The 15,449-nt window shown below is 38.1% G+C and overlaps 1 protein-coding gene across 2 annotated transcripts in view; it reads right to left on the bottom strand.

Annotated features, from left to right (window-relative positions):
- Positions 1 to 850: 850 nt before the first annotated feature.
- The window catches only part of tjp2a (tight junction protein 2a (zona occludens 2)), a 37,344-nt gene continuing 22,745 nt past the window's right edge, over positions 851 to 15,449 (bottom strand). For both annotated transcript variants that reach the window (XM_073874024.1, XM_073874023.1), the window contains 19 exons: positions 14,684 to 15,398; positions 14,489 to 14,592; positions 14,213 to 14,366; positions 12,586 to 12,697; positions 10,545 to 10,672; positions 10,288 to 10,390; positions 7,448 to 7,598; positions 7,225 to 7,333; positions 6,900 to 7,119; positions 6,628 to 6,812; positions 5,718 to 5,813; positions 5,545 to 5,624; positions 5,044 to 5,254; positions 4,671 to 4,771; positions 4,363 to 4,584; positions 2,611 to 2,712; positions 2,222 to 2,506; positions 1,811 to 1,893; positions 851 to 1,736 (listed from right to left, as the gene is read on the bottom strand). In XM_073874024.1, the coding sequence (XP_073730125.1) occupies positions 1,568 to 1,736; positions 1,811 to 1,893; positions 2,222 to 2,506; positions 2,611 to 2,712; positions 4,363 to 4,584; positions 4,671 to 4,771; positions 5,044 to 5,254; positions 5,545 to 5,624; positions 5,718 to 5,813; positions 6,628 to 6,812; positions 6,900 to 7,119; positions 7,225 to 7,333; positions 7,448 to 7,598; positions 10,288 to 10,390; positions 10,545 to 10,672; positions 12,586 to 12,697; positions 14,213 to 14,366; positions 14,489 to 14,592; positions 14,684 to 15,398 (3,330 nt within the window). In that variant the 3' untranslated portion in view covers positions 851 to 1,567. The remainder of the gene's footprint in view (positions 1,737 to 1,810; positions 1,894 to 2,221; positions 2,507 to 2,610; positions 2,713 to 4,362; positions 4,585 to 4,670; positions 4,772 to 5,043; positions 5,255 to 5,544; positions 5,625 to 5,717; positions 5,814 to 6,627; positions 6,813 to 6,899; positions 7,120 to 7,224; positions 7,334 to 7,447; positions 7,599 to 10,287; positions 10,391 to 10,544; positions 10,673 to 12,585; positions 12,698 to 14,212; positions 14,367 to 14,488; positions 14,593 to 14,683; positions 15,399 to 15,449) is intronic.

Genomic DNA, 15,449 nt, shown 5'->3' with positions numbered 1-15,449 from the left:
TAATAAAGATAAACCCAGTAACTTTGTTTGGGTAAACCATTTTCTGCAAGCGTGTGAAAAATTAAGTTGTTCAGATTTCGCCTGTTTCGTGAGGTAAGTAGCAAAGCAAATTACAATAATACTGCCCCCTTTTTCTGCAGTATCCAACCACAGCACTGCCATAGTGCAGAGAGAAAGAAAAAAGTACTTGAAAGCACAATTGAGTTTTAATTACAACAAACCACCATCATTGTGATCAGTGTTTTGCATTTATCAGCTCATTTGCATTTTAAACGATACACCCAAAACGGTACATTTTTGCTCAGGCCTACAATTTTAACATGCTATAATAAATTAGCTGTGGAGTATTTTGAGCTAAAACTTCACATAAGCACTCTGGGAACACCAAAGATTTCTTTTACATCTTAAAAAAATCTCATAATATGACCCCTTTAAGTAGTGTCCGCCTCTGGTTTTACCCAATTATAGCACTTAAACATGGAAAAAGTCCGATTTTCATGGTATGTCCCCTTTAAAAAGTCACAAGCGGGTATTACTGGCGAGTGTTGTCGTTGAATAAAACTTCAAAAACATTCTGGGCTTATGTTAACCCAAGATCTTACTTAAGGAGTTTAACTTAATACCCATTCAAAAAAAAAAAAAACAAGACTTTGGGTAATGGAACTGCTAAAATCCTAACTTCTGGGATTGGCCTGCAAAAATAAGTCATCCCTGCAGCACTCTCAAAATCATTGCATAACAATAACTACTCAATATTTATTGTTAAGCGAGGTCATTTATGGTGTGGCGTGTTTAATTCTTGGTGTAATCTCGAAAATTAACAATAACAATAATGCAGCAAGCAAAGTAATAATATTAAAAGTTTGGTTTATTTATTTTGTCTTTACATTTTAAAACAGCTTTATTTCCCACAAATCTGTATTTTAGTGGTAAATGCAAAAGATTGATCATAGTAATTTATCAATAGTGTTAACATTACACGTGATACTCTCATATTCTGAATGAATCCAACCTCGGAACGATATAAAAACAGATATTACACATTTTTATCATAAGCATGTATGGCAATCATAGCACAGTAATATATGCAGGAAATATAAAAGCATTTATTAAACCTAAGACCTACAGTAAGCCAATAGCTGTTTGATCAATGGCGTTAAGGCACTCAAAGATAAAGGTTTTGAAATATTTATCCCACTTTTGCTTTTGGATGATGGTAAATTGTAGTGTTTAAAAAGTAACGCCAACTCCATCTTGTAGCTTTCATTAGAGACTAAAACATGATGGTATTGTGGGCATACAAACAGACACAACTACAAGCAGACATGAGGCATACACTGAAATATTCATATAAAAACATGGCAAAAAACTTTAAAAGTAATTTAACTGTGCTTTAGTAAGAATATAACTGTCGTATTTATACTGCATATATGCATGTACCAATAGCTGGTAGTGTTCAACACTGCATCTGCTTTGTCAATGGTTCTAAATGACACTTTATGCATAGAAAATACACGCACATGCAATTGAGATTCAACATATTATGACATATCACAGTGAACATGGGTTACAGTTCAGTATCGTTATATTTTTGGGGGTTGTAGTATCCTTTGCGGGTTTGATCGGCTAACTGACGTCGATAAACTTCCTCGTCGTTGTCATCGCGGTGGTGGGAGCGGCTGTCTGCATGCGGTGGTTTGGAGGCTGAGCCGAAGGATTCTGAATTTGAGCTTGACCTGAGGGGAACAAAGTCATTTGTGATGAGATGTACCAAAAAAATAGGGACTGACACACATTTAACACAACTTACCCGATAGGTTGGGGTCTGTTTTGATTGGGTTTTGGTTTGTGGGGCACCGCGTAGATGTCCGGATGTTTATGAGATATCTCAAGCTGTTATTAAAAAATAAAAAGTTCAATTTTCAATGAATGGTTCCAATATGAACAATTTAATTGATTTGATCAAAATCGATTATTGAATAAATAAATAAATATCCATATAGTTCCTTTCATAAAAAGTAAATAAACAGAATTTAGTTTTCATCCCATGACAACCGAACGAATTTCCTCTCCCAGTTAGTTTTGTTAAATAAAAATATGTAAATACAATTCAGTCCATAAACTATTATGATGCATTGTTAATGCTAAATATAATGTTTAAAAACTAGGCTTGACCCAGATGCAGGAATTTGTGTGAGATGGATTCAAATAGGACACAAACCCGTGCTTGTTCAGCCTCCTGTAGCTCAAGCATCCTTTTAGCTCGTGCCAGGTGATCCATCTTCTCAAAGGCCTTCACCTTTCCCATGAATGAGCGGTTTGCTGGGTCATCGGCAGGGTCGTTGGAGGACGTGTCGTCGGCAGAGCCTGACCGCATGTTGAAGCTGGGCTTTAGGGCTACAGGCGGTGGAAGAGGTTTGGTGCTTACAGGCACGTCACTGCTTACTGTACTGCTGGAACGAGAGTCCAATCTTTTAGAGTCTCCAGCACTTGAACTCAACCTGACCTGTGGAGACGAGAATGGTTTGATTTAGTTGTTAAGGGGTTCACAGAATACTTCAAAGAAAGAAGAGATAGGAAGGTACAAGGAGCTCGATGGGGACTGCTTACTTTAGGGGGTTCTGGCACAAACGATGGCGGTGGACTTGGGTCCTGCAGCACCTCTTTGCTTCCTGCTCTCTTAATACGAACGTGAGGAACTGGAATGGATCTCTGCATGGGTGTAAAAAGAAAACAAAACAAAAGGGGGTTAACAATAGACTCTTGGTTTTAAAACATAAACAGACATGCAATGACGGAGGAATGTAAGAACAGCATTGCATTTTACCCTATAATGGTTACTTACTTAAGAAACAAGATTTTTCAGAAGTTCAATATATGAAACTATTATAACATGAATTGAAGGATTGCTCTTTTAATCTGGACAAATTAATTGTCCTATGTGTCTACCACAAATCCACATCCACATTAAAGGATTAGTCCATTTTCTTAAAAAAAAAATCTTAAAGGCACACAAGGCCAGTCTGAGTATTATTTCTCTACTAGCTCCCCCTAGTGTCTGGGAGTAAATGCTTTCTATATCTGAGACTACGAGACTGAAGGGGCGGGTGAGAGAGTCTTCATTCGTCATGTAATGAGTCATTTAACCATATACCGACTTACGAAGATGATTTATTAACATAAAAATGCTGCCTTGTGTCCCTTTAAAAGTTTAAATGCAGTTTAAAATTGCAGTTTCAAAGGACTCTAAATGATCCCAAATGAGGCATAAGGGTCTTATCTAGCGAAATGATTGTCATTTTTGGGAAGAAAAATAAAAAGTATGCCCTTTTTAAACCACAAACTGTTAAGTTTTAAAACTGTTAAGTGTTGAGTTAAGTGTTAAGTGTTGGAGTCCATTAAACTCCATTAAAATGAGAAAAATCCTGGAATGTTTTCCGCAAAAAACATAATTTCTTTTCGACTTAACAAAGAAAGACGTCAACATTTTGGATGACATGGTGATGAGTAAATTATCTGGATTTGACTAATCCTTTAATCTAACCATCTTGGTAGTGTGCTAGCTAGATTAGGTGTCTATGCAGTTTTGTGTGAGACCTGTAGGGAGGGGTCAGTGCAAAATTTTGATAAGACAACATATTTGGCAGTGACTGTTGCTACTGTGCTACTGAATACCCATAGATATTTACACCAGATGTCGCCTTGGGGTTCTAAGCATGCGTCAAAACCACCGCCATCTTGAAACAGGGGTCTTGTCATAGGAAGTAGCTAGGTAATGCTGCTATCTCCGCCTGTACTTCGAATTCATGGACGATGCCGGACTTTTGTGCTGCGTATGGATGTTAGGCCTACTAGCACTATGCATTATAGTAAGAAAAAGTAGATTTTCATAACATCAAAACTTAAATTTTTTTTGGACTCAATGCTAAATACATGTCTGACTGTTGAAACGAACATGATCTGACTTGATCGATGATCTGACTTGAAAACCTAGAAAATCGCATGCATAACGATTTAGGGTGATTTTATTTCCGTTACACCATTGCCTACAATGACGCTGATGCAAGGATCCCCTGTTTCAAGATGGCGGCTCTATTTGACGCATTCGTTCCAATGAACTGCCGTAGCCAAGGCGACATCTAGTGTACATATCTATGCTGAATACCAACCAACCTCTAATCCCGGATATGAATCGTACAACTGACAGTAATAAAAAAAAGTTGGATGAATGACAGACTTGATAAAATGATTCATGGTTACGGTGGTAAAAGGTGACTAGACCTAATAAAATACATTCCAAGCAATCATAAAAATGACACACAAGCAAGGAAATGCTTCTAGATGACGCAAAAGTGAGCTAACCTCCTCGCTAACAGGCTCAGACGAGCGATGGATGGCAGACGTCGGCTGCGGATCATCGGCGGGCTCGTCAAGTTCGTTATCCGTATAGGCTCCACCCTCGTCGGCCGTATCATCATAATCGCTGGTCAGACGGCTGTCCATGCTCAGGTAATCCGCTCCCATGGCCGACAGGTATGACATACGGTCGTCATTGAGATCTAGGTCTTCCTCTGATCCATCAAGCTGAAACGGCACAGTTTTCCCTTTAGAACGGCTTCTCCTGACTTTTTAATTTCTCTGCTTTGTGTTTAAAGTAAACTAATGCTTACTTTGCTCTCACAGACCCAGACAGATCTCTCTTGTTGTTCTCGTATGATGTCCTTCAGACTTCCAAACCAGGCATCATGAGCAGAGTTCAGATCAATCGTAGCTGGACAAAGAAAGATGTTTAAAATATAAATAATCACTTGTTTAGATGATCTGGCTGAATTCAGATAATTCAAACGTATTTATTATTACATTTATGTATTTGGCAGACACTTTTAAACTTTTTGCAAGCCTTTGTTTCCAACACTTGACTCAGAATTGGGGAAAATTTGGTGTACCATCTCGTCTTAATCAAAGAAAAAAGGTTGTCAACAAGTAAAATTCCTCATAGTTAAGAAAATGTTGTTAACGAAATTAACACTTGATCAGACTAACCTGTGAAAAGGTGCTGGCAGGTTTTGCGTAGTTTAACCGCTTGCTCATAAAGCTTGCGTGAACTGCGGGTTGATCCAGGAACTAGACGGTTTCTCATGGTCTTCACTCCCTGTTTGCTGTCAGGGTTCATGAAGATGACGATGGGATACCACTGAGTGTAGTTCAGGGTGTCAACAGCCTTGGGGGTGACGTCGAGCAGAGCGTGCAGATCCTGAGAACAAGAAGTTTGATCAGATACTACCGTATTTTCTGTCTATAAGCCACGTTTTTTTTCATAACTTGGCTGGTGCTGAGTCTTATAGTCATGTGCGCCTATGAATTAATTTTGACATTTATGAGACAAGAGACAACATTACCGTCTACAGCTGGCAACTTAAAAAAAACTCTGACGGGGAAAAGTGAACAATTCCAGCATTTATGGCTATACTAGTAGACCTAGACTGACAAAAAAGGCACAAAATATTATTAAATATTCATCTAATTTGTGTATGGGGTATTTACCTGTTCAATGATCTGACGAATAGTGTTGAGTCTGACCACACCTGATGATTTCTCTGTGCCGGCGTCTTTAGGTTCGGTCTCTGTCAATGCAAACATGCATAAGTTAATACACATGCACACTATGCACGATTACATTTGTAAAATAACATTTATACTGGTTATGAACTGCTTACTTGCTAAGACAAACTCATCTGGAAGTTCATTGGCAAGTTTCTCGTTGGCAGCATCGGCAATCGGGCCAAATATAACAACAGGTCGTCTAAACCCAGCTGGTGAGAGAGACAGATAAAAACTGAAGAGTTGGGTAAAATGTTAAACGCTAAAACTAAGCATGAACAATATTTTAAAAGTAAATATTGAAAAATGTATTGCCTTATTTTACATTATAGATAAAAAAAATGCCTTAGAATATTTACATGTATGCTTAAACAAACTACGTAATCTAGAACACGAAGGCAAAAAATAGCACTTAAATATTAAAAAACTACTTAATGTATTTATTATTTTTATTTAATTAAAATATTCTGATTTAAAAAAAGTACTGAATGTATTTATTATTTTAATTTAATTAAAATATTCTGATATTAAAAAAGTACTTAATGTATTTATTATTTTTATTTAATTAAAATATTCTGATATTAAAACGTACTGAATGTATTTATTATTTTTATTTTACTAAAATATTAAAATATTCTGATATTAAAAAGTATGTATTATTTGATTGGATTTAAATATTCTGATATTTAAAAGCAATTAATAAATGTATTATTTTTATTTGATTCAAATATTCTGATATTTAAAAGCACTTAATGTATTTATTATTTTTATTTTATTTAAATATTAAACTATTTAAAAAATTAAACTACTAATAAATATCCAATAAATAATGCTACATTTATATAGGTAACATGTTGAATACCTAAAACGTATTAACGCAATAAGCAGCTTGCGCTTTTGCAATGCGTGGTGATGTCACAGACCAAACTAAACTGATGATGACATTCGTCAAACACAAATTTCATTAACAATTATTATTGATTATTTAAATAGTTGTCACAACCCTAATATATATTTTGCAAGTACCTTCTCGTAGCACCACTCTTTCATATGCTGGGAAGCGTGTAGTGACCGGTGTGGCACTGAGATCCTCTCTGCTTTTGCGAAGATCTTTCTTCTTGGCTGCCCTTTGACCCCGGAGTCTCCAAAAGTCGCCTCTGTCATTGCCTGCCCCTTTCTGCGCATTCTGAACGTTTGCCATCTGTTCCGCCCTAATAGTGTGCAAACATATAAAATTAATAATACAAAACATTACACTGAATATCACCCACATCCACACCATCTCACAATCTTCTCACCTGCTTTTGCTGGGTATGATTCCCTTCTCCAACAGCTGGTTGTCTTTGTCGGTGCGGATGGCGAGGTAGTTACCAAGCTTTCCATCATAAAGGGTATCCACTACTTTAAATATCTCTCCTCTTGAGAAGGTCAAGCCCTGAGGGACCTCCTTCTCATATTCAAAATGAGTTCTGATAAAGAAGTTATCTCCTCGTCCGGATTCCAGGATGTCTTTAAAAACTACAAAACCACAGGAGAGCTTATTAGTATATCCAGTACCTTCTTAATATACAACACAGTATTGTAAACTTGGTTATTTGACTGTATGGAGGTGTGCTTAAGTACCATCAGGTTTGGTTTGAGCCAAGATGGTCACATCCTCTCCTTTGGGAATCTCTAGTAAACACAAAACTGCATCTTCGCGGATCATGCCTCTGAAATCTGTATTGTTCACCTTCAGGACAAAACACACATTTTCAAATGAAAATGCTAATGATATAGTCTGCATGACAGATAAAGGGACATGATACTTAATGTACATGTAGTGCACTTGAGACTTTGTTTGTACCTTCACGATCTGGTCCCCGGTGCAGAGTCCCTCAATCTCCGCTGCACTGCCCTCTTGAATGCCTGCAATAAAAATGCCCACGTCGTTTCCACCAGCCAGACGCAGGCCAACGCTCTCGCCCTTCTGGAAGCGCACCATCACAGTATTGAGGCTGTGGGACAATATTTATTAGATTCATATGCATGTGATAATTCTCAGGGTTTTAGCACATGATAAAAAGGGTCACATGATCCCTATTTTAGAAACATTATACTATATGAATTGAACTACTTGCAAAAAGCATTAATTTGTAAATCTTGAATTTTCTGAGCGTGCCAACTTTACCATCTGATCAATGAGCTTGTTTACATGTACACCAATAATGCTATTATTTCCAATAATCAGAGTAAGGACTTAATCGCAGTAAGATGTTTAAATGACTGGAGCTAACTTCTTCACTCCTGTTTACATGCAGTTTTTATTTTCGGATTATTCACACATAGCCCAATGCAGAGCACAAATGATGAACTCACATATATGGTCCACAGTTTTAATTTACTTACGTTAAATGACAAACACGCTGTTATGGATGTATTTCATTATCCGGTGCCGTGATGAAGACAGAAATATTATGACAGTGCCTGTTAGGACGTTCACATTATAACTATAAAAATATAGTTTTGAAAATCTTTCTATATTAAAGATAATAGCGGAATTCACACAACAACTATAACGATAGCGATTTTGGCACCTGTTGAACGATAAACCATTGACAGCCAATCAAATCTATTTGAACTTGAAGTGCACGCGCACTTAAAATGTAGTAGAAAAGCTCATTCATTGCTGAGGTCTATAAAATAAAATTACCTCAGGTATCCAGCGCTGATGCAGTTGCTGTGAAATTCACTACTTAATGCTTTTTCTACCACACTGACTACGCCAAAAGGTAAGATATTATCACACAAACTACTACATTTATTGTTTAGTTACGAGAAACGCAGCGAGTTGAGGACATCTGCTGGTTTCCCGCTGTGTAAATTAGGTATGTTGCTAACTCCGCTGTCGCGGCTGATTTTTTGGTTCCGCTCAACGAAACCCAAGATTTCCTCAGGCGGCGCGAGGTGTTGTGGAAAATACTGCTTCTGTTGGTTTGTTGATGGTGAAATTTCTGAGTTTTAATTCTTAACATCACCGGAAGAAGCATAGGTACCTTCTCGTTTTCAGTCACCACCTTTTATGTTTAACTACTGGCCGTGCGAGCTCGCCAAAGTCTGTTGTTTGTAAAATCATCGCTGTTTTTACTGAAGTTGAGTAAAGACATTCTTGAAATTGTAAAGACATTTAGTTTAATTGCTAAACTACAAGTGGACGAAATTTTAATAAATTTGAACGACTACCAAAGGTGGTTTTACCTCTACCAAAATCTGCTTGAATGGTAAAGAATGGGGAGCAGCCGTATAGCCATGTAGTAGATGTCTGTATATATAGACTGAATAAAGAGTGTTATTTGTTGTAATTAGTGGTTTGTTTTTTTATATATCTGACTTTTCAGAAGTAGTATTTAGAGGATCTGGCAAACAGCTTATCCTGAAAGATTCAGGTCAATATCTCAAAAATGTAAAAAGTTATAGCAAAAATTTTATAATTTTCATGATTCAGTCACACATTTTCTTGAATTTTAATGGAAAACATGGGACCAAATAAAGTGATGATTTTCGAGTTTCAAATGGCCAGTACTTTGTTATTCTTTAACCCATAATATGATCTTGGTCTCATTTAAAAGCTTTTTTCAAGCTCTTTCTATCTGATCAACTACTTTTAGCATTTAACCATTTTAAAAATTTTAGCAACATACCTATGTAAATGCAACAAGAACAGCATATTTACATATTCAGTGACATGTAAACAATTGCAAAAAAGTTTTTATTACAAGAAATATCCAATATTAGTTAATGCCGCGCTCGTTGAGCGAATTAGCATAAGGTTATCATTATGCATTATGATGTGTTCACTAATATATTTATCGTTATAAATTATCGTTATAATGTCCCTTAAAGGTTTTATACACTGCTGTCATTATTTGAGCTGTTTCTGGATGAAGGCAGACTGCTGACAGCGAGTCGCGTTGGCAGAGTTTAAAACGAATTTGTGCTTAAGGTGCGTGACTAAAACACACGCGCACTTCAGTTAGTGCGGTATAAAAGCGATTAAAGCATTTACATGAAAGCATACTGCGATAAAAAAAATCTCTTTTAATGCGATTATACTTATTTTTATCGAACTTTTGTGTTTACATGAGGTAAAGTATAATCGCAGTATTGCCAAAATCCCATTATAATCGCATTATTAGGGTGCATGTAAACGTGGTCAATGACATCAAATTGCACAAAACACAAAATGGCAGCAACTTCAGGAGTAAAATTTGAATTAAAGTTGTCTTGCAATATTTTTGTTTAGTAATCCTTATACTTTACTATTGTCAATGTAGACAACATATTCATTCAAAAATAATATGAACTAACTCAAGATGGATGTATTTTGGATCAACAAATGTTACCATCCTAGTCCATAAACATGAAAAGTGTGGAATGTCAAGGGCTGCATCTTCTTTTGTAATTACAACATGGCATGATTGCAGCAATAGTTTATCAGCAAAAGTTTATCATATACTCAGTTTTTATCCCCCTAGAATGGCTGTCTTTTTTATTAATTGTCAGGGATTGATATTTATGTTAACATTTGCATTAAAGAAATCAGTTAATTCAAAGTTCCAAACTAGCTTGAAATCCCCAAATTACAGTAAAAATGTATGCATTTTGTACCAAATGTTCATATATATTAAGGTTAATATTGATACAAACCCATATATTTCCAGGTCTTCGGGACTGGGTTGCAGTGGGACCTTTGGCAAAGGTTTGGCTTTTACTGGAGCGCTCACTTTTGAAGCAATATTGACCACTGGTGCTGTTTAAAAACACAAAATGTAATGCTTAAATCATTGGCATCTCCTTTGTGTGATAACAATAACGAATCTATAAATCTATAGTATTTTTAAGTTTATTAAGATTTTGAACACCATTTCCCAGATATCAGTTCTGGGTGTTGGTACTGTTGGTACCTGGCAGTGGTGATTCACTACGAAGCTCCTCTTCTTCAGGTGGAGGTGGGGGCAGTGACTCTGCTGGTGCTGCTCGAAATGGAGTCGGCATGGCTCCCATTTTAGCCAGTCTATTAGGAGGTTCATCTCTAACCAAAAAAATAAAGTAATTTGTTACCTCGTGAACACAGCTTGGATGTCGTATCTTTAACAAACAGCATAGTAGGAAGTAAAGCCTGGAATACACTGCAGGATTTTTGCCCTCATATAAGATCATTACCTTATCACACTGTGCGACATGGATCGTTTAAACTCGGGTACGACAAGCATGTAGACTGTACGATGATGACACAGAAGCTTCGGCAGCAAACTGTCAGAAAACTATCGTAGGCTATCTTTGGATGCAAGACCGGGAAAACGTCCGTCTTTGAACCTCTCTCACTGTACGACATAGGACCACCGATGAAGAGCCACGATCACAGAAATCGTGACGATTGTTGCACGATGGCAATCTTTCGTCTGGGACAGCCAATAATCGTGCAGTGTATCCCAGGCTTTACATAAGTACCATATTTTTCGGTCTATAAGCTGCGTCTTATAGTCAGGTGCGCCTTGTAAGTCAGTATGAATTAATTTTGACATTTATGAGGCAAGAGACATCATTACCGTCTACAGCCGTGAGAGTTCGCCATATGCTGCTTCTTTATTTATGTATTCAATGAATTCAGTAATGGGGAAAGACGAGTATGCGAACTTCACGCTAGTTGGCTTGTTGGGTTAATTTAGCCTTCCAGATAAGTTCTGTATGCTATGGTTTATCGTTTAAATAACTGTTAATATTATTTTAACGTACAGACATCTATTCAGCCTGCTGTTCTGTCTGCTATTGTTTAGTTGAATAACTCGCCTTTCCAGATGAAATGTCTGTTCTTCGGCTTGGATTTTGTGAAATAATTTTCTAAATAAACGCGACGTATAGTCCACTATGACTTATATGTTTTTTCGTCTTAATGACACATTTTTGAATGATGCGGCTTATAGTCCGGAAAGCACGGTACACTTTAGTTGCATAAATGCAGCTCCGTCGTTTTATTATATAGTGTGGCTGTACCAAACTTTCCAACACGTAGCGGCATAGCATGACTTTATAAAATCCTATAGTTTTCCCTGTGTAGCAACATGTTTTCTTATTGCAGTAATTTTGCAGCAAGTATTTAACAGAATATGTTATTGTTAATTAGTTAAGTAACATTGGTTAACGTTAGTGTAAATTTGTGTGTTTTGATTTAACACTCATTTTTATTTATTGTATTTAATATGATATCGTTACCTTAAATGGCTTTAATATAGTTCGCTTTTCATTGCTTACATCTGAGAGCCTGTTTACAGCTGGTATTAAGATGCGTTTTGGTCGATCGGATAAAAAGTGGATAAAGACCGCTAAATACAGGTCTACGTGGGGTGTGAAACGTTTTGAGCTCGTCCACATTCAAAGGTAGTCAAAAACGCATACGATCGGATTGCTTTTGCATGTGGTCGAATGTGTTCGAGCATCCACAATAGACCACCTACTCTCCACATATTGACCTAATGTAATGTAGTGTGCACAATGTTTTTTAAAAAGAACATGACTTCTAGTTCGAACCCACAGTGTTCAGTGCAATAATAAGGCTTTAATTGATAAAACTGAGGCTGCTGCTCATTGACTCCTTAATTTTTTTTAAATTTTGCAAGCGTGTGAAAGTTGCGCAAGCGTATTTCATCAATTGCTCTAAAGTATCAGAGAAAGCTCCTATATGTACAAAACGTTGTGCAGCATCTTTACCAACTACACAAGCAGCGGACTCTGACCTAATATTCGTGCGCATCAATTTCAACCCGTCATTTCCAGCGTTCACGTTTAAATGAAAGCAGATGGACTCGCCCAGAGAACACCTTCTTAAAGTATTCAGGACAGAAGCGGTCGAAAGTGGACAAAAAGAAACAGATTAAAATACCAAGTGTACCATGAACAATAATTTGCTCATACAATAATTTTAGTATATGCTGTTGCCCGTATTACCTGTGTTTGTCTTGTAACCTCTCATTGGAGGAGTGCGAGGACAGGTCTGAGTGATCTCTCCGCCTCTCATCCTGAGGAGAGTACGAGCGGTATGACTCGATCTCTGAGATATCTGCAACACAAATGTACGCAATATATGTGATCATCACAATGGAATAGCAAGATGGATAATTGTGTAAGTGGATGACTGTGTCACTTAGAGAGGTGTAAATGCTATAAGACTGACTGGGACTGAAGGTGGAGATAGAAACAAATTACACTAGGTACGTTTACATGCAACCAAATAATCCATTTGTAATCGTATTGATGGCTCAATTGTATTGAAAAGTCTTCATGTAAACACCTTAATCAATACGACTGAGGACAATCGGATGCAAATTTGGATCGTATTGAAGGGCAGGGCTCCAGGCTAACTTTTTTCACTAGGAGCACAGTGGCCCGCAACTGAAAATTTTAGGGGCGCAACCAGAAAATTTAGGGGCACACACCGTAAATCAACATGCTAACCAAATATTCACATTTCTACTAATTTCCATTGTATTACTAATAAATACTTTAATGCTAGATGCATAAAGTACAATGAGCTGCTTCAAATTCAGTGTCACGTCACAAAAAAAGTAAAATTTACTGGTCGCACATGTGCGACGATGTAAAATTCAGTGGCACACTCTCAAATTTTGGTGGCAGTCTGGAGCCCTGAAGGGGGTGGTGTCAGAAAAGTATGCATGTAAACGTGTAAATCGTATTTATACTTTCTAAATCGGATGCAAAAATACCTTGTGCACATGCGCAGAACATTTGTGCTCAAGTTCATCTTATATTTACCTCTTATATCACATGATTTTCGTCACAGAAACATGCAATAGCAAGGCAATAGCATCACGCATTATTAAAGTAACGTTAATGGGGTTACGCGCTGTACATGCGCTGTAATAAATTCTGCAGCGTTTATGTATGCTTTTAAAACATTATGCTACTTAAAGTAATAAAATAGCGTTTGTTTTCATTACCTATATCTGAAACTTCTAAAGAACAACTTTCTACGACTTTTATCCAGAGATAAAGCCTGAACTCTACGAGAGATGCTGTCCGCAGCGTAGCGTTGCCAAGTCCTCTGCTTTTTTCAAGTTTAGATTTGGGCTACTGTTTAAGCTGTTTCCACCAGTTGTTTTTTTCTGTGGGTTAAAGACTAAATTATTTCGTTGCTAGTTGTAGGTATTTGGGCTGTGAATAGGCATTGGGGTGCTTTTAAGGCTAGTTTTGAACGTCCATTCGGATGATTTTGATACGCGAATCTGGCAACCCTGGCTTTCAGTTCGGATTCTATTTAATGTACATGTAAACGAACATTTACATCAGATTACAATGTTTAGGGTGCATGTAAATAAAGCCACTGAGGTGTCTTCGGATGGTTTGTAATAAGTATGTTTAATCTTAACTCTAAACTAGGGTTAACCAATCTGCGCCCGGGCATGGTACAGAGCGATCGCACTAGTAACGAACCAGGCTTTGGGGGTCAAACGCACCCGAGCACAGCTTGATTTGGATAGTGTGAGTACACCCTCATATTCATGATATTCATCATCACCCTGTCTGGCATTTTCCTCCGTTACGGAAATTCACTCACCATCTATTTCAGAATCACTGTCTACCATGGGTGGGACTCTGACGAGCACCTGACTGCGATCCCTCTGGACCACCAGTTGCAGCTTTCCACGAGACTTCTCGATCAACTTTCCGGCATCGCCAAGGGAAAGGTTCTCTGTGACTGTACCATTAATCTGAGACAGGAAAACTAGTGTTAATAATTTACAATCTATAGTACAGCAGACTGAAATAAAACATTACAAAGATTAGAGATTAACATAACATTTTAAAAACATTTGATAAGTTTTAGACACACTTTCAGAATAACGTCACCCTGATGTAGTTTCCCCTCTTTAGATGCCAGGCCGGTGCTTGTCATCTCTTTGATAAACAACTGACTGCCAAGTCGTAGGCCATATTCTGGATAAATATAATTAAACAGAACGTTAGAGGTTGGGCTATGAAAGTTTTTAAACAAAAAAAAAACAGCATAAGGTGTCAATGCATCTACCATCAGTGGGTCGGTTCTTTAGAAGAGTAACATTGAGGGGCTTATCCAAAGGTTCCTGCCGCTGTGGTGGGGAGGGTGAGCGGTCCAACCGGTCTCTACTGTTACTCCTCCTGACTGCGTTGTCTTTGCGAGGATCGTATCTCTTGCGGTCGTCTTCTTCGGCCAAATTCTCTTTGCTGTAACGTGAAGCTGGTACTGGCCTGTATTGCGTATCTGGACTGTGCGACCTGTCCAACGTCCGATCGCTGCGGTATCGCCTGTCTGGACTCCGGTCTCTGTCCAGATTGTGTTCGCTACGATAGCGTCGATCAGGACTGTAGTTGCGGTCCAGTGTCCGATTGCTTCGTAAACGAGGCTCCGGACTGTGATCACGATCGAGGGCGTGCTCACTTCGATAAGGTCGTTCTGGGCTACGTTCACGGTCGAGCATTCGTCCACGGCTGCCGTCTCGCCGGTACTGTCTATCGGGGCTCATGCCTCGGTCCATGGTCCTCCCTCGACCGCGTTCATAGTCACGGTCATGTACGTCGGCATAGCCACCTCGCTCTCGTTCTAGACTGGCATCGCGATCGGGGTAGCTACGTCCACTGTAAACGCTGTGGCGGTCCTGGTCGTAGTCATAATCGTCATTGTAGTCGCCGCTAAAGACGCGGTCGTCCGGTGATGGGGCTCGTTTAAGCAGGCCGACTGGGATTTTTCTTGCCCTCTTAACTGTCTGAATAAGAGGGCATAAAGATGGCATTTAAAATCAATATTAGAGGTCTCA

This window comes from Misgurnus anguillicaudatus, chromosome 12 (assembly GCF_027580225.2).
Source record: "Misgurnus anguillicaudatus chromosome 12, ASM2758022v2, whole genome shotgun sequence".
Taxonomy (NCBI): domain Eukaryota; kingdom Metazoa; phylum Chordata; class Actinopteri; order Cypriniformes; family Cobitidae; genus Misgurnus; species Misgurnus anguillicaudatus.
The sequence above is the reverse complement of the archived record's forward strand: the minus strand, read 5'-3'. Positions and strand labels throughout refer to the sequence as shown.